This window comes from Rhinolophus ferrumequinum, chromosome 23 (genome assembly GCF_004115265.2).
Source record: "Rhinolophus ferrumequinum isolate MPI-CBG mRhiFer1 chromosome 23, mRhiFer1_v1.p, whole genome shotgun sequence".
NCBI classification, from domain to species: Eukaryota; Metazoa; Chordata; class Mammalia; order Chiroptera; family Rhinolophidae; genus Rhinolophus; species Rhinolophus ferrumequinum.
Window position 1 is genome coordinate 12,224,230 of NC_046306.1, and position 21,704 is coordinate 12,245,933.

Here is a 21,704-nt window from a genome sequence, read left to right on the forward strand (position 1 = left end):
GCTACAGCCTGAAGCAGGCAAGGACTTGGGGAGCAGCAGGAAGGAGGAGCCTGTTACAGCCACAAGGGGGGAGTGAGGCAGAGGTGGCCTGGCCCCGCGGCGCGTGCAGCCTTGCCTCAGTAAGTATGGTGGCCCTATGGCAGGGCAGACGCCTGGCACAGCCTGTGAGAGCCACAGCTTCCTCCCCTGGGCCCCGAGGAGCACCTGCTCCAAACCTACAGGTCCTCAGAAGGTAATGCTGCCGGGTGCCGGTCTGCAGAGGCCGCACCGAGGCCCGCGGTGCCTCCTGAGCCGTATTTCCTCCTGACCCGACTGTAAAACACCTGGCTGCCCTCTCACTATAGTGGGTCCAGGGCCAGCAGACATCTAGCTTTCTACCTGGGCACCGCTGCCAGTCCTCTGCTCCCCAGAGGAACCAGCACAGGTCCAGCTGTGGGAGTTTGGGGCTTACCAGATAGATGGTGCAGGGCTCTAGACTCCAGACCTGCTGGGAACAGGCAGAGGCCACCAGGGTCCCAGTTAGGGGACAGCAGGGTGAGAAGTTCCACTCTAAAGCCCTGGTGGGTGTGAAGGCCCAAGGGTCACGAGAAGGTGAGCCTGGATGTAGAGGGCTGTGGTCCCAGAAGCAGCTCCAGGTTCCTAGGCCTTCTCTGCCCTCAAGACCCTCACACGTTCTGGAGGAGAGGGTTTCTGTATTTCCTTTTACAAATGAAACAAGGTGGCACGGGTGGGGTGGAGGAGGGAAGGAATGGGGCCTATTTACAGGGGATTTGGAGGGAGTCTGAGGTGGTAGGTTGGGGGGTGGGATCAGGGAGGGGGAGCCCTAGCAGAGCCATAATCTTCCTATGTCATTGCAGCCTGAGTCCTGCTGTCACCCCAGGAGGGTCCTGGGGTCTGCTCAGCCCCAAGAGCCCTGTCCCAGCAGTCCATACCAGCAGCCTGGGGCTCCTCCTCCCCGCAGGACGTTAAGTGGGCTGAGGCTCGCGGCTCGGGCCCTGCTCGCGGCCTGAGTCCCGGTCCTTGGCCTCCGAGGACGACGAGGAGGAGGAGCTGGAGCCATGGCTTCGGCCTGACTGCCGGTAGGCGGTGCTCAGCTCCTGCAGCCGCTCGGGCGTCGGCGCCCACTTGGCAAAGCCAGGGTCGTTCTGCAGGAAGAGCACGGCTGTGTTGTGGACGGCCTTGTAGTGCATTTCCTCCCTGCGGGCAGAGGCGGCAGCTCAGGGAGGGCTCGGCCTGGCCAGCCCAGCCCTCCTACCCCTACCCTCCCTGGGCACCCACTTCTTGCAGATGTGCTGGGACCCACTGCGGTACTCATGCTCGAAGGGGGGCAGGACCAGCTGGTGGCGTTTGAAGCGGCTCTGCTCCATGCGGGTGAGCGCTGGTGTCGGGGGTTCCCGCCACTCAGGGATGAACACGATGAAGGACAGGGGCTCTGGGGAGCTTTCGAGTAGTTTCTGGGGGAGAGGGCATGGGGTGGACGCACATCAAGGGCTGCCCTCCAGGTGGCTGGCACTCTCGCTTGCCACCCCCAACAGCAGCGTACGCACCTCGAAGTGAGAAACCATGGCCTCCATGAGCTCCTCGCAGAACGGAGGGTTGGCCTCAAAGGACCCACTCAGCGGGGAGAAGTCCAGGCAGGGCCTGGGGACAGAGGTGAGCATTCTAAGTTCCCCCCAGGACCCAGTCCCTCAGCCAAAACGGGCCGCCCCCTCCCTTAGTCAGCACATTGAAGACATGGCCCCGATCAGGCCAGAGGCCAATATTCATCCTTCATCGTCCTGGGATAAGGTGTGGCCATCTCCATTGAATGGCTGAGGACAGAGAGGCTCAGGCTTGGTGGCCCAAGTCCCCAGAGCTGGTTAGTGGAGCTGGCACTCAAATTTACCTCTGCCCCTGCTGCCCCCACAGCACAAGCCACACCCAGGAATTCCCTCCTGCTGAGCTTTCCCTCTTGCTGGCCTGGCCTGTCTTCCTACTGGAGACAGCATCATGTCCTCCCATCCATGCTCACCTCCCACCCCACCCCAAGTTAGTCTGTAAAGTCTCGGAGGTCTGTACCACCACTTCTCAGTACGCCAAACCTGGGCTCATTCACTGAGAAACACACAGGCTTGGCTAGTGGGGAATCAGAGGTCCAGCCACGTGGTCAAGGTCCTACAGCTGGTGGGGTGAAGCAGGGACTATACCCGAGCCTGCCCGACTCCAAAGCCCTCGGGCATTAGGAAGCGGCTGGCCGAGGTGGGATCTGCGCTCTAGACAGAGGACCGCCTCCCGGGCCTGAGCAGGAGGGGCCCAGCAGCCCCTGGCTCACCCTCGGGAGCCGAAGTAGCCGTCTGTGTCAGGGAAGGCAGAGCAGTACTGGCGGAAGTAGCAGTTGAGGGGCGAAGCAAAGCACTCGAAGCTCACACCAAACAGTCGGTGGAGGGCCTCGAACACGTGCACCGGCAGCGATCCCTGCAGGCCTGTCCCCTCGTAGAGGCCCACGCCAAACATCATCTGCGGAGTGGCCATAGTCAGCGTCTGGGGCGCAGCCTGCCCGCCTGGAGCCGCCCTTCCCTGCTGCCCCAGGCCTGTACCTGGTACCGGCGGAGAAGACACCAGACTCGGGGCAGGAACCTCTCAAAGGCAGAGTCGTCAATGCAGCTGTAGCGGTAAAGGAGCCACTGTAGGACAGAAAGCAGTGGGCTTCGGCACAGGGCCCTCCCTCGTCCCTGGCCTCTTACTAAGGACTCCGGCTCAAGAAAGATGCAGCCCTCGCTTCTCCCACCTGTGGGGACCTGCCTCCCCCTCCCCCCAGCTCTTACCAGCTTGCTGAAGTAGTTGCGGCTGACCTTGACCATCTCTCCCTTATACCGGATGCAGACCACGTTATTCTCCATATGCATCTCCACGCTGGGCATGGGGGGCGCAGACACGGCCAGGCGCACTGGGTAGCAGTACACCAGGCGGGGCTCCACCTCTGGGGCCTCCACCTCCTCTGTGGACAGGGAGAGCAGTGAGGGGTCGCCCTGCCCCCATTCTACCAATCTCACCCCCAACGGCCCCAGCGCCCACTGTGTGCGGGGGCTTCCCACCACGTCCCAGGAACCTATGGAGTCAGTGCAGCTCCGAGGAGCAGTCACAGGACACAGCCAGGTGACTGGCAGGGGCAAGAACTGGTGGCCTGTGTCAACGTGTTCTGTACTGCCACAGGCCCCCCATGCATTGCACCTCAGGGCCCGGAAGGCAAGCAGGCTCAGGCCATGCAGCAGGATCGTGACCGTGCCGCCTCCTCGCGATAGGTCCAGTACCTCACTGAGGGAGCTTGCTGGGCCAAGCACTTTGAGGTACCATTGAATCCTCACATGACCCTATCGCCAGGTCTCTCTAGACCTCAGTTTGGGGTAAGTGAGGCTTGCAGAAAATGAATGTACACACAGGTCCACCTAACTACTTACCCCTGCCTGTCTTTCCCACCTCCTGGCCCTCCCTTTCTTGTCACTTCTCTCCGTTTCTTAAAGGAATAGAGACCCCTGACCAAAGGACACAGCAGGTCCTGCCCCAGACACTGCTGGAAGAAATGGACCTCCCCAAACCTGTCCGTGGCCTTGAACCTCAGCCTCAGTTGTCCTTTTAATCTGGGCCTGGGATATAGAGTTGATGGTATCGCAGCTGGCTCCCGGCCACTTGGCCCCCTACCTGAGATGTTGTTTTCCTTGAGGATGGCAAGGTGCTTCTCTCGGATGCGTTTGACGTACTCCAGGGAGATGTGGTAGATCTTACTGCAGATGCCTTCCACGGAGTCCTTAGCCGCGGCCGATACGTGGGGGCCACACTGCTTCCGCAGATGCTCCAAGCGATCCTGGAGGAGACACCCCTGATGAGGGCTCTAGTGGGTTGGCAGCGGCTGGCTGCTAGATGGCAGCAAGCCTCATTCTGAAACCAGCTCTGCTACTTACTAGCTGTATTACTTGGACAAATCTCTTGGCATTTCTGAACCTTATTCCTCAACTGTTAAGGGAACACGAAATACCTACCTAATAAGACAGTTGGAATATTAAGTATCATTCCCCTTAAGGGCTTATCAAAGCCCCTGGCATACTGTAAGTGTCCAATAAATGCCAGCACTTAATGTGGGGCTTACACTGCTGGATCCCATGCTTGCTGGGGAAATGGACAACCAGGTGTAGGCCCCACTTATAAAGCATTTGCAGTCTGTCGGGGAGAGAACATTACAAAATGGGGTCCTTGGTCATTGCCGATTTGAAATTTGAGCTTTTAGCAACTTGCAAGGATAACCGTAAGCATTTGTAATTTTACCGAATCACGTGTGAAATTGATGAGTGAAAATGAGTCACTCTGGCTAGTGAGCACACCTACCTTTGTCACTCTACGTGTCAAGTACAGTTACTACTGTGAAGTGGGAAACCTTGTCTCTTGTGAGAAATGGTCCTGAAAAGAAAGCCCATTGCTAGTGCTGGTGGAGAATTAAAGAAGTGATGGGTTTGGGTCAGAAAAAGAATTGTTTTGGACACATTAAAGTAGGGAACTGAATTTTGTGGTAGCTCTTAACTGTGTTAAGAGCCACACCCAAGAAAAGGCAGTTTGTCAATCTGTTTCCAAAATGGAGATGGTGCCCATTCATTAAATTGAAAAGGCAGCTACTGATGGTGTGTGGGTGAGCACAGGATTCCATTAAAAACCTTAACAGAAATGTTCTTTTGGAGAAAGCCAGGAGCCTAGACAAACATCTCTATATACGTCAGTTTATAGAGAGTGTCAGGAATGTCAAAGGTCTGCTGTGGGGTCCTGCCTAGCCTGGGCAGGCCGAGTGGGCTTCTTGGAGGAAGTGGCCACAAAGCTTTTCCATTGGCTTTGCCTGGGGCCACTCACCATATAGTCCTCTTTGGAGGCTGAGTGGTCCTTCCGCAGCCAGCTGAAGGTGTCTTCCACGTTCCACTTGACCACCTTCCTGCTGTCAGGGGACGCACTCCTGCCGATTGAGGGCACATAAGGGAACCAGCAGTCAAGTGTCTGCTCTGCCCTTACTCCACCCATCCCACTTGCACTGGCATTTGGGCATAAACCCCTGGGCTTCCATCACAGCTTTTGTTCTGCCTTTCAGGGCCAGCCCCACTTCTGCCACCAAGAGGAATGACAGCCCTGTGAGTGGGCCAGATGGCCTATGAATGCCCCCCACCCGCCACCCTCTGATCACAGACCCATCCTGCTGGACACAGGAGACACAGCCAAACCTGGACTCAATGAGCCGCCTGGCGGCCTCCGCATATTTAAACAGCAGGCGCTTGGCTTCCTCCCGGAACTTGATTCGGGATAACCTGGGTTAGAGAGTGGCCGAGTTAGAGCTCTTCTACACGGAACCGGGTGCGTGAGCTCCGTGGCCCTGGGCCAGACTCCGCGGTAGGACTGTACCTGATGGGAATGTCATTCATGATTTCTCGAAACATGGAAGGCGACACGACTGGGTCACAATTGCTTGGCAACAGGGGGTCAGAGCCTTTATCCACGACCTTGCGCTCCAGCATCCAGCGGTTGAAGGATTCCCGAGGGGGTTCAATGCCTGCAGAACAGGAGAACTGATGACGGTCTGCATTTGGTCCACAGACTGCACACTGCCCAGCACACAGGAGACATCGCGTGGGCGTGGGAGGCGCAACAGGACATGACGCAGCCTCTGTTAAGTCAGGAGCTTCCATTCTAGGCAACACCTTCCAACGTATATTCTGAGAATCACTAGTATTATAAAAGGAGTTAATAAGTTGCATAGGATAAAAAAAGGGAAACGGTATTTCAGCAATTAAGCAGGTCTAGCTACTAATTAATTAAAGCTGCCGTTCACTGAGCACTTTCCCTTCTTACTCCTGGCAGTGGTCCTGTGAGGTCCAGGTACTCTCACTGTTACGCCCTTTTACAGGTACATAAAAAGGCTTCCAACTGCCTGCCAAACAGTAAGCGCTCTGGAAGTGATAATGACTGTTTCTGGTATGACCCCAGCCACCCTTTACGGAGGCACTGTCCCTGTCTCACAGAGGAGGACCCGCAGGTGCAGAGAGGTGCGACCATGAGCCCAAGGTCACAGCACAGGCCTTCCACGGCACATGCTCTCAGGCACTGGGCTCTACAGGGCCTTCCCCAGGCCCCACTGGCCACCCCCCACTCCTGCTCCAGGTGTGTGGAAATGCAGGCCGAGGCGCAGGCCGCAGTTACCTTCTCGCTGCTGGCACAGCTCCCGGTAGTGCTGCCGGAGCTTCAGGATGAGCTGGGAGCGGAGCAGCTCCACCTCGGGGTGCGGGGGCAGCACCTCAGAAGGCCCCCGGTGCTTGATGACAGCATTGGTCTGGATGTCCAGATCCCAGTACACCCTGGGGCATGGACAGGAGCGATGAGGAAAAGTAGAGAAAAGGGAAGGAGGGGTGCCCTGCCCGCCACCACACCCCACAGTCCCGGGCATGCTGACCGTCACCACTGGACACCCCAAGCCAATCCACAGGAACTCACTCAGTGGGTCGGAGGAGAGCTGCCTGCTGTTTATCTTCAGGGGATGTTCCCCAAATCTTCAGCATTGGGGTTCCTGGGACACTGGGGGAGCTGGGCACTGATGGGCCTGTGGGTGTCACAGGGATTTCGATCTGGAGCAAGAGTCAAAGGCATCGAGTTAGGAGAGCTGGCTAATGGTGAGGAGAGCTGTGCGCACCTGGGGAGCTTCACCCCGGACCCCTCCTGAACAGCCTGCCGATACCCAGCCCTTGCAGGGAATCCGCATGCTGGCTGCATGCCCACCAGCTCCTGAGGGCCCACAGACACTCACCTTGGGCTTCTTCACACCGTTGCCACTTGGCTGCTCTTCTGAGAGCTGCCGCTTTCGAGGCCTGTTCTCAGCCGTCGGGGTTTCCACCAGGCTTGAGTCTTGGGGCAGTGGAGTCGCATTCAGCCCCAAAGGGTCCGACTGGAGGAAGGAGAGCAGCAGAGTTGCCACCAGGGCCAGTAGCTCAGGAGCCCTGGTACTGTGGAATCGGAATCCCGATGCCCTCCTCCCTGTTCCTACTCCTTGGAGAAGAGCAGAGGGCACCGGGATGTGAAAGAACACTGGACTCCACTCCTGCTTGCTATTTGCAATGGTGTGACCTTGGGGGTTACTCCCTTCCTAATTACCTCACCTTCAAAACAGCCCGGAAGCCCCGCCTCACCAATGAGATGATTAAACAAGCCAATGAATAGGACTAGCTTAACAGGACATCTGGCATGAGCTCAGCAGAGCTCAATACATGTTAGTTTCGTTTCCTTAAGAACCAGGAGGAAAGCCAGGAATAAAGGAAAAACTCAAGAAAAGAAATGTTTGTTTTTTCAAAAATCAAGGCCCTGTGGATGGAATTCTTTTGGTGAACCAAGAGTTGTCAGTGTGATGGTGGGTAGTGTGCCCTTGAAATCACATCAGGTGCAAATCCTGCCCTGCCTCTTACTAGCTGTGAGGTCTTGGGCCGGTCATTTCCTCAGTGTCTTCATCTGCAAAATGGGGATGCCAGCTGATGTGATTGTTCCCAAGAAAAGAAGTCTGTTCCAACTGACAGGGATCCAAAGCCCCCGCCCCCACCAGATCGCCCATACTTCCCCTGCCATACTGATGACGCAGTTCCTAGAGTGCGCTTCTCCCCTTCCTACTTTCCCCCTTAGCCAACCTTCTCATCTGAAATGCTGCTTCAGAGCTTTCCCTGCCCACCCCCAGTCAGGCTCCCTGATGTACTCTAACACCATTCTACATGCAAGTGGCACACTGTAATCCTACTGGCCCCCTCCAGCAGATCGTGTGGCCCGAGTACAAGGGCAGGACCATGTCTCCCACTCACCATTGTATGCCAAGCACAGTGCCCAACATGTAGCACGAGTTCAACTTCACGTGCCATATTAATCACGTGTTCACACGTCAGTCTCCCTATATGAGTCCAGGTTCCATGAGGGTAGGGATTGTGCCTGCCTTACTTGTCATTGTACCCCCAGGACCAGGCACACAATAGCTGCTCAGGGCACATTTGGGGAAGACCCAGATACCAGAGGCTGCTCTGAGACCCCTGCCCTAGGCTGGCACTCACAATCACATCATGCTGGCCCAGCACGGGCATCTCCCACAGGGACTGGTTGGTGAATCGGTTGAAGTAGTAGGGACGGTTCTCCCTCCTGCTCCAGCACTTCTCCCAGCCCGCATGCACCAGCTCCTCTGCAAACAAGCATGGAACCCAGTTAGGGTCAGGGCTGCTCCCGGGGCGCCCTTCCTACCCCACCACCCTGCCACTGCCCCTCACCAGTACCTGGGAGGTCTTGCACCAGGCGGATGGGCTTTGGAGAGCAAGGCTGGCTCTGATTGGAGGTGCCCGGGGAGTGACTCAGCAAGGACGCTTCCTCCCGGGGGCTGCCGTGATTCTCATTGGCCATCTCAGCACCCACACCGGACCTGCCACACAGAGAACCAAAGGGTGTCAGGGCCAACTCCATCCCCCCTCCAAGACCACCTGCAGATGTGGAGAAACCAATCCAGCCCTGTGCTGGAGGCCCAGCATGGTGCCACAGAGGGAGCCCTGGGATCTAAGTTGCCTCAACTGTAAAACGGGTGCACTCCTGTTCTATCTGAAATACTCTTTCCCCAATTCCCTGCCTGGCTTGCCACTAAGTTCACACCCTCCAGGAAGCCTTCCTCGGCCCTTCTCAGGGCCACGAATACCTACACTGCCACCTCAGAAAGCCTGGTTTATCAACCGGGCTTATCTCCCCATTAGACTGGCAGAATTCCCAGGACTAGGAATTGGGTCCAGTGTAGCCCTCTCCAGAGTTTTCAGCAGGGAACCTGGACCCAACATGAGCTCTATTCATTCTGCTAGTATTTATAAAGCACCAAGAGTGACAAACAAGACAGAACAGGGTCTGCCCTTGAGAAGCTATTCCCACAAGAAGGAATTGGATCTCCTTTCTGCTCCTATCCAGTAAAATCTATCTGGCACAAAGCACAGCCCGGGAAGGGACATGGCATCTAACTGGGTGCCTCATTTTACACTACAGGGGAGGAAGCAATCTGTTACTAAAAGAACCAGTGGAACTGAGAAGGAATATCTAATTCAGTCCTTCATAATCCCCAGGTGAAATTTTATTTAAATACCAGGAAGGAGGTCAGCTCCTTCAGATTTGTATTCCCTACTACCCCCACACCCACCCACAAAACACACCCAAGCACAAATCTCAATGGCCAGTTCCCAAACTGGCTGTTAGACTCCTAGGTGGCCAACTGCAATTGGATTGGTGATCCCATAGGTGTTTTCAATATGCCACAATACCCAAAAGAAATCAAACATTTACCCACAAAAAGACCACAAAGGCACATTTAAACATCAGTTATCTTTGCTTGCTGAAATTTTATCAACTCATTGTGGTCACACTCATTATCTCATGCTGATCAGAAGCTCTGATTGGCTGTTGACAACATCATAGGAACCATTGGGACATTGATTTTATTATACACTCAGTCATAGACATCTTCGTTAATTTGGAAAGGGCAAAGTGAATGCTTAGTTCATCAGTACAGTTTGGCAGATAAAAATGCAGGGAGCAAGAGGACATACATACAACAAAAAGGGGCCATGATAACAAAAAGGTTTGGAATCACTGACCAAGGGGAGAAAAAGCTGTAGCTGCCTTGGTTCTCTGGGGGGAGGAGGGGTTCCCGGTGCCTTGGGGCTGAGCCCATAGGTCTCAAGGCCGAACGAGGTCCCTCTTTTTCTCACCCTCTGGGGTCTGCAATGCTAGCATGAGAGGGTTTTCTTCTCCGGCCGGATGGACCCCCACGGCACAGGGTCTCACAGAGGGAGGGGAGAGGCCTGCAGGAAGGCTCAGCACAGGTGGGTGGGCTGGTCAGCAGTGGAGTGGACGGGGGCCCAGGGAATTCCTTGCATCAGCAACTGCAGAGCAAACAGAAGAAAGGAGTCACAGACCTGTGAAATGCTGCAGAACAGGGACAACAGCAAGAGGGGCAATGACACACAGCAATTTGGGAGCCCCAGAACAGAACAGGGCACACCATGGGAGATCTGGGAATTCTGGGAATGGAAATGGTACTTCTCAAGCTTTCCAACCAACAGGTTCACCTTCATGGGCTTGCAACCCGCACAGTCACACAGGGCCCCGTGTTGAGGGCCCTGAGCCTGGTGTAACGCTCTGCTGTCACTGTCTTGAAATTTTTAATACATTTTTAGTAAGAATCTCACATATTCATTGTGCACACTGGACCCTTGCAAATTGTATAGCTGGTCCTGCCAACCAAAATACGCCTAAGACAAGAGAAAAGTGAACCACCGTACATATCACAGATTAGGGACAAGTGTCAAGCCACCCACAGTGGGTGAAAACACATTTCTTTGAAAGAGGTCTTAAAAAAAAAAGAAAATATGCAAATGCATTACATAACACAGCGTGTTAGTCTTTATTGAAACATATTTTCCCTAAGAAATACTGTGTGATGTTGATGCACAGGCAGGTAAACTATGCAGAGGCCACACAGCAGCACAGCTTAGGGAGGCCCAACAGGGACACTGCAGCGTTTCCCAAACGGACTGCTCATCAGAACCATTTGGGGACTAGTAAAAAAAAAAAAAAAAAATCAGATTCCCATCCCCTCACTCCACATTTAGGAGTCAGAAATGGGGGAGGTACACAATAATTTATATTTGTAAGTGCACCTCAAGGGTGAGACTGAGAGAAAGAATGACCAATCTTTTCAAATCTTTACCTGTTTTTGCGATTAAAATTTGTTTTAAATTTCCCGGCTGATTTGGATGCAGCAGGTCGGTGGCCAAAATACCTGCTCTGGGTTTAGACAAATATGGGTTCCAGAGCCTTCTGCCCCTGTCCAATTTATAAACCAAAATAACTCAACCTCTATGGTCTCTGTGCGTAGACTCTAACGTGTTGTACACTCCGTAAGGCATAACTGCTATTATTAACGCTTTTATTTATTCTGTGGCCCCTTGACCCCCACGCATACCGCAGTTTTGACAATGCCGAACAGTATAAGGATAAACAACTGTATCTGCGCAACCAAAGGAATCCACCAGAGTGAAGACTCCGATTCCGGGATAAGAGGAAGATGGGGCGGGATCATCTCAGTAATGCACCAATGAGAATCCTCCGGCCCAGGAGGGCGGAGTTAAAGGACTTGGAAAGTGCGCAGGTGCGGGGGGCGCGCGAAGGAGGGGCGACCCCCATGCGCGCACACCTTCCCCTCCCCCCCACCTCAGTGGGGGCGGGCTGTTTGGCGCGCGCGCGCCGGCCCATCTCCCGGGCTCCGCCCCCCGCCCCGCCGCGCGCTCCCGCCCCCGGGCTGAGGCGACTCAGAGTCGGAGCCCGACACAAAGGCGGTGGCGGCGGCGGCAGCGGAGGGGCCCTGGAGGCCGCTCCGCCCGCGCTCTCCGGGCCCACCTCCCTCACCCAGGCCACCGGCCCGGCCGCCCACCCGCGGGCCTAAGATGGCGGCGACGGCAGAGACGAGGCAAGCGGCGGCTCCGAGTGGAAAGCGTCGGAAGGACCACCGCCGCCCGACTCCGGACCTCCGGACCGTGGCGCGGCTCGGGGCGGGACCGTGGCTTCCTGGGGCTCTTACCTGCCCGAAGCGGACTCGAGGGGACGCGGCTACACGTTTTGCTCGGCAGCCCGTTTTGCCGCCTCCGCCTCGCCCTCCCCAGCGCCGCTTCCGCCATCTTGTGTCCCGGGCCGGGACTCCGCGCTGCGCATGCGTTGGTACCGCCTCTGAGGGACCTTGCCGTTGCCGTGCCGCCATCTTGAGTGTGGCAGCACCGACCGGGTCCTCAGATCCTGCTTGCTTTCGGCCCCCTCCCCTTTCTCCCTTCCTCCCCTTTCTCCCTTCCTTCCCTTCTGTTCCACGCGAATCTGAAAAGGGAGAGGCAGTTTTGCGGGCCCAAGGTGTGAACTGAAGAAGGAACGAACTCACAAGCACGCTCCCTGCCTCATTTTTACCCCGCAAGCACACCTGCTGGGGCCGGAGGACCCGGGTGGGCGGTGCGCCGGCAGGGTCGGACTGAGTGTGCGCACCAGGGGGCGCGGGGCGAGTTTGGAACCTGCGGGGCAGCGGCTTCGTCGCCGACTTGGGGGCGGAGTCCTGGTGACGTAGGTAGGCGTTGAAGGTAGCGAGGAACCGGGTCCTAGCCCAGGCGCAGCTTTGCCACTTAACAGGTAGTCGCTTTCCCTCTCTGGGCCTCTGTCAGTGTTGTCTAGCCGTTTCCCTTATCCAGGCAGCATGCAAATAGAGCCTCGCATAATGAGGCTGCACAAGTTATAAGTGCTCTGGAGTAGAAAGAGGAACAGCCGTGGGAGACATATTGAAAGTGGCTTTTGGCGAAGTTGGGAAATTGTAAACAAGATCTCGGGCTTTCCAACACTGACATCCATGGGGGCTAGTTGCAGTGCAAAGCCTCACAGACCTCACAGCAGACACAAAAGTTGCCCAGCGAGCCCAGCAGTTGCTAGGTGTCCCATGCACTGCTCCCTGCAAGATTCTTTGGTAGGGGCCGTGCTGACTCACTAGCTCCACCTACCTCTGGCCTCCCAAGTAAGCCGACTTGCCAGTGGTAGCTTGAGGAAGACAAGCTTCACCACCTGCTGCTGGTCCTGCGCTTCCCTTGTGAAGCCAGAGGCGGCAGCTGCTTCAGCTGGGCAGCCTTTCTGGTGTCCGTGGTGCCTGAAGCCCTGCAGCTTGGTGGGGGTGGGAGAGTGTTATAAAACTGGAGGCAGTAAGATGAATAGTAATTAAGAACTAGGGTTTTCTATGAAAAAGACAGGAAATAACGTGTGGAGAAAAGGGAACCCCTCTATACTGGTGAGAACATAAATTGGTACAGCCACTACGGAAAACAGTATAGGGGTGCCTCAAAAAATTAAAGAACTACCATGTGGTCCTGGTATTCCACTTCTGGGTATCCAAAGAAAACACTAATTCAAAAAGATAGATAGAACTGTATGTTCATTGCAGCATTTACAAAAGTCAAGATATGGAAACATCCATTGGTAGACGAATGGATAAAGATGTGATGCACGCACGCACGCAATGGAATACTACTTGGCCATAAAAAAGGAAATTCCACCATTTGCAGCAACATGGATGGACCTTGACAGTATCATGCTGACAAGTCAGAAAGACAAATACCATATTCCAATTATATGTGGAATCTAAAAGAAGTTAGAGAACAGATTGGTGGTTATCAGAGGGGGGGTTGGGGTAGGTGAAGGGGGTAAATGGTATGGTGACAGATGGTAATGACATTGTGGTGATCACTTTGTAGTGTATACAAAGATCGAATTATGTTGTACACCTGAAACCAAGTTTACCTCAGTTTAAAAAAAGGTTTCTCATCACATGGTTCAAACTCTCATCTCACTTTGCACTTATAGTCAAAATCAACCTCTTCCCTCCTTCCTTATTTCACTACCTTTGATCAAGCCCCATTATTCTTAAAACTTTTTCTTAAGAATAGCACACATACATAAATGTGCTCAAAACAGAAGTGTAAAAATGTATTTGTCACCGTGAACACCTGGCTAAACGCTACTCAAGGTCAAGGTACTGTCAAGGAGAAGCCCCCAACAGGGTAATCGCTGTCCTCACTATTGTAATAATCACTTCCTTGCTTCTATAGTTTTCCCACTTAAGCATACATCCCTAAACACTAGTTCTGTTTTGCCTGTTCCTTGAACTTCCTATAAACGAAATCATACAGTCATATTTTGTGCCTTCTTTTGCTCAACATTGCACTTGGAAGACATCCATATTGTGGCATGTAGCCATCGTTCATTTTCGTTGCCGTGTTCTGTCTTCCAGTGTGTGCTGTACTGTTGGGGGATATTTGAAGGCTCCTACCCCATACCTCTTTTCTGAATTACTACAGTAGTCTCCAAACTGGTCTTCTGGTCCTCCAGGCTTGCTTCTCTCTCAGTCCAAAATCCATCTTGTAGTCACAGGGCTCACTTTAAGTGTCTTTAAGTGTGGTCATATTGCAAATCTGATGAAGTCACCCTTGGCTTAAAAATCTTGAATATCTCCCCACTGACTCCGGATAAACTCCCAAACCCTCAACTTGGCTCACAAGACCATCAATAATGAGAACTGCCATGGCTGAGTGTTTACTATGATCTGTGCCAAGCACTTTCCATACATTCCTATTCACAATCTGGCCCTTCAAACCATCTTTCCTTTATCTGGTCTCAGTCACCTTGAACTACCTAAATGTGTCTGGTTTTCTCTTGACACTGAGCCTTTGCATATGCTGTTTACTCTCACTCTTCGTCCCCTCTTTGCCTAGTTCAGCCTTCAGGACTTAGATGTCACCTCCACCTGACAGCTTTCCCTGAATTCGCCTCCCCCCAGGCTAGGTCAGGTCCCCTCTTTATTTCCATAGCGGTCTGTGCTTAATGTTTATCCATTTTCTTCATCCACTAGACTGACTGCTTAAGGGCGGGGCCAGGGCTTGTTCACCCTTGTGGTCCCTTGCCCAGCGCTGTGCTTGATGCTCTGTAAATATCTGTTGACCACAGACAGACCACACTGGGCTGAAGTCCGGGTGACTTTTTCAGGTACCCCTGTTTCTATTCCAGGCTCTGGTTTCTGTGATGGGAACACTAAGGCAGTGCCCTTTAGGACGCCAAGAAAAGCATGAGCTGCCCACTGTGGGAGAGTCCCTGCCAGCAGCCTGGCATCCTCTACTCCCAGGATGGGGATGAACAGGTTGAGCAAAGCTCCTGGGGCTTTCAAGTGCTCCAACTTCTGGAATAAGAAGTCTCCCTGGAGGGCTGGGTAGGGAGAGAAGGTTGGGATAAGCCAGGCTTCTCGAGCAACAGCCAGTCCTGGCATGAAGCCTGCTGTCAGAGCCTCTGAGGGCTCAGCGCAGGACAGAGCCCAATTTCTCTGTTAAAGCAGAAACAAACATACAGGCCGAGGTTACCACATACCTTAACCCCCTTGTTCTTTTCCGCTACAGCAAGAAGCAGCTGAAAGGGAACCACACAACTCAACCCCTGAGGTCATGGCAGTTAGGGAAGGGAGGCTCCAGCATGACCCTGTTCCAGGCTGCCCCCACCCAGGCCGGGCCTGAGCTGCCCATAGGTCCTGTTCTGCAATTTAAATAACACAAAAGCAGTTTCCAAGGCGAGTGAGCCTGGCCCCAGAAAGGCTATGGAAGGGAGGCTTCCACCCCAAATTGTGGTTTCCACAGGGAGTGGTTTCTGTCCATTCTGGGGCCACATGAGAGAAGCCATTTAAGCCAGGAATAGATGAGGGGAATGGGGCGTCACCTCCAGTCTTTCAGGCCCTGTCGGTGTCTGATGTGGTGTCATGCGCACTTCCATTTCTTCACTCGCTGGTCCCAATATGTGTTGGGTCCTGTCCTAGAACCATGAGAATCAGTGGTAAATAAGGCAGGCTCTTTGCTCTCAGGGAGCCCACAGAGGAGTGGGAGAGACAGACACATAAATAAACCCTCAGTTGCAGGAGAGAAGGGCTCTGTTGGGATGACCATGCAAAAAAAAGGCTTCGGAAGAGATGTCGGTGGGCTGAATCACGTTGGAAGAAAGATTTCCCAGGTGGGCAAGAAAGGGGAAGGATACAGCCTGAGCCCAGACCTGGAGGTATGGAAAGGTCTGGTATGTTTGGAGAAATAGCCTGAGCAGCACCAGGGACTGGAGGACGTGCAGTTTGAACCAGGGCCTTGGAACCCAAGTTCAGTCCCTGTTCTGGGTTAGCACTCAGCCTCCCCAGCTGGTGTTTGGGTCATCGCAAGATGGGGGTTGGGGACACGTGTGGTGGTCTCTGTCACCGTCTCACCCATTCCCTCTGATGCCTGTTTTTCTATTTGGGCAACGTGGCCTGGCCAAGAGCCAGAATGTTTGCATCCATATGAGCTGAGTCAGCAGAATTGAAGCCGAGACTTCTCCAAAAAAGAAGCCAGGCTGACAGCTGGCAGCTTCCTGAAAGTCTAAGACCAGAGGAAACTTCGACCTAGAGCCATGGTGGGGGTTGGGGGGAGGCTACCAACTGAGCCTGGGTCCCAGCCGAGGGGTTCTTAGGAAGCTTGACTTCTAACCCAGAGATCTCAACCCTGCCTGGGAAAAACCATTTGAACAACTTTACTGGGGTATCATTTACATACCACGAGATTCACCTGTTTCAAATAAACAGTTCATTGATTTTGCGTAAGTTTACACAGTTGCATCACCACAACTCAGTTTTAGAACATTTCCATCACCCAAAACAAGATCTCTCGTGACTGCAGACAAGCCCTCTTCCCACCCCCCAGTCCCAGGTTAACCATTAATCTGCTTTCTGTCTCTATAGATTTGCCTTTTCTGGGCCTCTCCTATGAATGAAATCACACAAAATGTAGTCTTTATGTCTTGCTTCTTTTACTTTGCATGTTTTTGAGGTTCGTCCATGTTGTAGCATATATCAGACGTTCATTCTTTTTTATTGATGGACAGTATTCACTGTATAAATATACCACTTTTGTTTATCTGTTTACCAGTTGATGGACATTTGGACTGTTTGGTTATTAGGAATAAAGCTGCTATGAATATTCATGTACAAGTGTTTGTGTGAACAAATGTTTTCCTTTTTGTTGGGTGGACTATCCAAGCCCCTTATAGGGGCCTAGGAATCGTACTGCTGCATACTAAGTTTATGTTTATGAGGAACTGCGAAATCCTTTCCAAAGCCACTGCATCATTTTATATTGCTAGCAACAAAGTATGAGGGTTCTAGTTTCTCCATGTCCATGCCAAACTTGTTATTGTCAGTCTTTTTAATTATATCCTGCTGAGGAGCTTTTTACAAACACCCGCTGATGCCCGGGCTGCATCCCAAACCAATTAAATCAAAAACTTGGGGTTTAGGGCCCAGGCATAGGTATTCAAAACAGAACAGAACAAAGCAAAAACCTCCCTACCTAAAAGCTGCTCGTATGCAGAAGGGTTGAGAACCAGTGATCTAATTTTAGGTCTGAAGTCCTGTCCTACAGGGCACTGAGGGGGTGCTCAAGCTGGCTAGCAGCCTCTCCCGCACCAGGAAGCATGTGGGCTTGGGGGTGGGAAACAAGACGCCTCCCAAGAAGGACATGTACAGTCCCAGAGCGGATGGGCCTGTTGGAAGGTGAAGTGAAGGGGACTGGTAGTGGGTTGCAGCTAGTCATGACTTCCGCACAGCCAGCTGAGATCCTGAGGGGCACGTCCCACGACCTTTGGAATTGTTCAGGCTTCTGAAGAGATTAAGAAAGTATGACATTCCTGGCTGCAGACCAGCTGCAGAGAACTCCAGAGAAATGCAAGGAGATGGGTGGTGCCAGCAGAAACTATAGGGAGCTTAGAAGATCAGGGGGAATTAGGCCAGGGCCACAGTCTGTTATAAAATCACCTCCTTTTGAAGAGTCTGTAGATAACGATAACCACGCACTTTCCATGTACCAGACTCTGCTGGCCACTGGAGATACAGCCATGAGTGTCAGGCTCCCACCCTCATGGAGCTTACAGCCTATTTCTTGGAAGACACAGACAATAGAGAATGGAATAGACTGACAGGTAATGATGGAGAAGGGGCCTCTCAGTGGGGGTGACATTTGAGTAGAGATCTGAGTGAATGAAGAAAGCTAACTATGCAAAGATCTGTGTGCAAAGCTGTATCTGGTAGAGAGAAGGGTTAATGGAAAGCTTGTGGCTGAGTGAATTTGGTGTTTTCCTAACAGTGGTAGAAGATGGAGCAGTTAGCTAGATCACCTAGACTCTTTCAGAGGTCATGGCCAGAGTCTGGGTTTTATTTTGTGCGCAGTGCGGGGCAAATGGAGGGTTTTGAGCAAGATAGTAAAAAGCTATGATTTCTATTTTTAAAAATCACTTTGGTTGGTGCAGGAAGACTAGACCTATAGGGGCAATAGTGAGGCAGGAAGATGAGGCAAGTTGTCCAGGTAAAAGATGAAAATGGCTTGGACTAGTGTTGGTGCAAATGGAGGAGAAATATAGATGCGGGCTATCTTTTGGAGTTCGAGACACAATTATTTGCTGAAATGGGGTAGAAGGAAAAAAGGAGTCAAACATGACTCATATGTTTTTGACTTGAGCGTCTGGGTGAAGGATGGTGCCACAATCTAACATGGAAAAGACTGAGAGAGGAGCAGAATTTAGTACTGGGGGTGGGCGTGGGGGTGGTAAAATGTGGATCCAGCTGGGTGAAGAGCGGAGGGACTGTTTCCCGGTTCCTGTCTTGGGGGTTGGCAATCTTTGTCAGATCAAAGCCTGTTTATGCCAGCCTCCCCAGACACTGTGATGTTAGGGCATCTGGAAAACATTCAAGAGGCTGGAATGTGTTGGGTGCTACTTGCAACCTTTAGGAAGGCCCTCCAAAAAAAGAGACAAGCTTAGGCTGAAGATGGTGGCCCATCCTTATTATCAAAAGGAAAAGTCACCGCCTCTTGTTGCCCTCTCCCTTCCGTTACTTTGAAATTTTATTAGCGGTTTATGAACTCCAAACATCCAGATAGCATTGCTGCAGATCTTCCATGCCTGCCTCAAAATAATGGGAAGCTGAGAGAGTCATAAAAACAAGGACAGGAGGCTGAGGACCATCAAGAAAGAGACCCCATGAGTCAGAATCGGCTAGCAGGCTGCAAGAGGCACAGAAACTGGAAAGGAGGGTGGAGTGGGAAGGAAACAAAAGAGATAGAAATCGCAGAGAAGAGTGAGCTGGTGGAGGTCAACATCCGAGCTGAGCAGGAGATTTACCAGGGACAGGGGTGCGATGGACCCACAGCTGGGGAAGCAACACCCTGTGAGAAGCATTAGAATTCTTGAGTTTCGAACCTGGAAGGGCCTTCCTGGAAGGGCCTTCGGGAACCAGGTGGCTGGCTTCTTGGAGACAAAAAGGAACTGGTCTGCAAGGAGGAAATATGAAAGAAAAGGAGAAACCAAAAGACCAGGTCTCCAAGCTTTAGAAACCACAGAAAGGCAGTCAACAGCTCTGCCCTGGCGGAACTCAGACAGCACTGGCTCTTTAGTTTCCTTCTCTCCATTTGGTAAATGTCTGGCCCCTATGGGGCCAGTTCTGTCCAGCTGCTTTCTGCAAACAGGTGGTCATTCCATCTGACTGGGGAGACGTGATCAGTGTCTCCTGTTCCGACATCTGTCCCCCCTCAGATGCCCCTCCCCTCATGCTGATGGCTCCCCTATCACGTTCCCAGGCTCACCCATATTGACCAACACAAGCACATACGTTGCAGTGCTCATCGGCTCAGGCAGTGAGAGGGTGGGGATCATTTTCTGAGGGGTAGCTTGGGTGGGCATTGGGGGTGGGGAAATGGTCAGGAGGGGACGTGGGCTGACGCAGCTTCTCCAAGCCATGCAGAGATCCAAAGAAAACACAGCTGGAGAGAGGGAGAGCGGGGTGGAGCTAGGCTATGCACGTTGACTTCTTGGGCAGAAATCCAACTTGGTATCCCATGGAGCCTGTGTTTACTTCCCTGGACTAGTCACTTCCTCCTGCTGTACCTCAGTTTCCCAGTTTGCAAAGCCGGGGCCATGATAGCTTTCTCAAGGGACCCCTATGAGGATTAAATGAGATCATTAAAAAAGAAAGACAATAGGAGACAGTGGGTCAGAGCATGGGCTCTGGAGCCAGACTGACTTGAGCTAATTACTTAACCTCTCTGGGTCCGTTTTCTCACATGTGAAATGGGATGATTCCTGTCTAAAATGGGACGATGATTCCTGTAGGATGTTATGAGATTTAAGTGAGTCAATATTTGTAAAGCACTTTTTGTTGTTAAAAAACTAGTGAATACTAATAACCAGAGATGTTTATTGGGCCCTTTGCTGTGCAATGGACCCACAGCTGGGGAAGCAACACCCTGTGAGAAGCATTAGAATTCTTGAGTTTCGAACCTGGAAGGGCCTTCCTGGAACGGCCTTCGGGAACCAGGTAGCTGGCTTCTTGGAGACAAAAAGGAACTGGTCTGCAAGGAGGAAATATGAAAGAAAAGGAGAAACCAAAAGACCAGCTCTCCAAGCTTCAGAAACCACAGAAAGGCAGTCAACACCCTGTGAGAGTACACCTTGGCCGAGTACTAGCCAAGTACTAGAGTTGGCATTTTATATACTTGACTACATTACAATCTCACTGCCACCCAGAGAGGTAGGCGGGCACTAGATCATCTCCATTTACAGATGTGGAACTTGAGGCTCATAAAGCGATATACTTTTTTTTTTTTTTTTTTTGCTGTCTGGTATTTTTTTTTTTTGTTTAAGATTTTATTGGGGAAGGGGAACAGGACTTTATTGGGGAACAGTGTGTACTTCCAGGCCTTTTTTCCAAGTCAAGTTGTTGTCCTTTCAATCTTAGTTGTGGAGGGTGCCGTTCAGCTTCAAGTTGTTGTCCTTTCAGTCTTAGTTGTGGAGGGCGCAGCTCAGCTCCTGGTCCAGTTGCAGTTGCTAGTTGCAGGGGGCGCAGCCCACCATCCCTTGCGGGAGTCGAACCAGCAACCTTGTGGTTGAGAGGATGCACTCCAACCAACTGAGCCATCCGAGAGCTCAGCAGCAGCTCAGCTCAAGGTGCCGTGTTCAATCTTGTTGCAGGGGACAGAGCCCACCATCCCTTGCGGGTCTCAAGAAGTTGAACTGGCAACCTTGTGGTTGAGAGCCCACTGGCCCATGTGGGAATCAAACTGGCAGTCTTCAGAGTTAGGAGCATGGAGCTCTAACCGCCTGAGCCACCAGGCCGGCCCGAGATATACTTTTTAATTTACTCTAGACAGGGGGTGGCAAACTACAACACATGGGCCGAATCCAGCCAGCAGCCTGTTTCATGATACGATGGTAGAGTTGAACAGCTGTGACCAAGACCGGAGGGCCTGCAAAACCTAAAACCTCTACTATCTGGCCCTTTACAGGAACAGTTTGCTGACCTCTGCTCTAGAAAATGGCAGAAGCAGGATTTGAACCAGGTCTTTTGGATTGCAAAGCACTGAACTGCTTTGCTATACTGTTTTTTTTTTTGTTTTGTTTTTTTTTTTTTGCAATATCCGTGCCAGCTGCACAAAAGAGACTAGGAAAGCTTTTCATTCCTGTCTGAGGGCTGGGAAGTCACTCTTCTCTCTTCAAAGTCAGGAGTGAATGTGGCAAGCAATTTGGGGATTCTGATTTCTCCATTCCACAAGTCAAGTATGAGGACTCAGAGAAACTGCCAAAGCCCCTCCCAGGCTGCATATCTGCCAACGTCACTCTGAAGTTTGCGGGTTGGGGGTCACAAGATTTGGAAGAAAAGGGAAACCGATGTAAGGGAGAGAGGCAGGCTCAGTGGATAAGTCCCTGGAATCGAGACCAGTGATTGTACCTTGTCATCCCCTAGCCCAGGTCAGGGCTGGATTTAGAGTCAACTGGATTGAGGCTGAAGGTACAGGAGCTGATAAAAGAATCCCAGGCTGGTGTAGGTGTCACCTGCTCCCAGGGACGTTTGAGGGCTACAAACCAATTCAGTCACACAGCAAATATTCAGTACCTACTCTGTTCCAGGTACAGTTCTCGGCACTGGGAATAAATGGTGAACCAGATCCCAGCCCTCACGGAGGCAGACCATGTCTCCATTAACCAGTAACTAAATAAGCCAACATTAAATTGTAATAAGA

The 21,704-nt window shown here is 52.4% G+C and overlaps 1 protein-coding gene across 3 annotated transcripts; it reads right to left on the reverse strand.

Moving 5' to 3' along the window:
* Positions 1-112: 112 nt before the first annotated feature.
* PCIF1 (phosphorylated CTD interacting factor 1) lies at positions 113-12,917 on the reverse strand. Of its 3 annotated transcripts, none has more exons than XM_033095301.1 (17): positions 11,639-12,917; positions 9,654-9,941; positions 8,304-8,446; positions 8,088-8,212; positions 6,809-6,946; positions 6,499-6,629; positions 6,208-6,362; positions 5,413-5,560; positions 5,235-5,318; positions 4,873-4,972; positions 3,679-3,841; positions 2,805-2,977; positions 2,577-2,663; positions 2,312-2,496; positions 1,548-1,641; positions 1,279-1,454; positions 113-1,145 (listed from the first exon to the last, which is right to left on the reverse strand). In XM_033095301.1, the coding sequence occupies exons 2-17, from the start codon at positions 9,728-9,730 to the stop codon at positions 1,091-1,093; spliced, it is 2,034 nt and encodes a 677-aa protein (XP_032951192.1). In that variant the 5' UTR covers positions 9,731-9,941; positions 11,639-12,917; the 3' UTR covers positions 113-1,090. The 3 variants fall into 3 exon arrangements, with proteins under 3 accessions (XP_032951192.1, XP_032951190.1, XP_032951191.1); XM_033095299.1 differs by having other exon boundaries at positions 113-1,197; positions 11,639-12,916; XM_033095300.1 differs by having other exon boundaries at positions 966-1,197; positions 9,768-9,941; positions 11,639-12,916.
* Between the last annotated feature and the right edge of the window lie 8,787 nt (positions 12,918-21,704).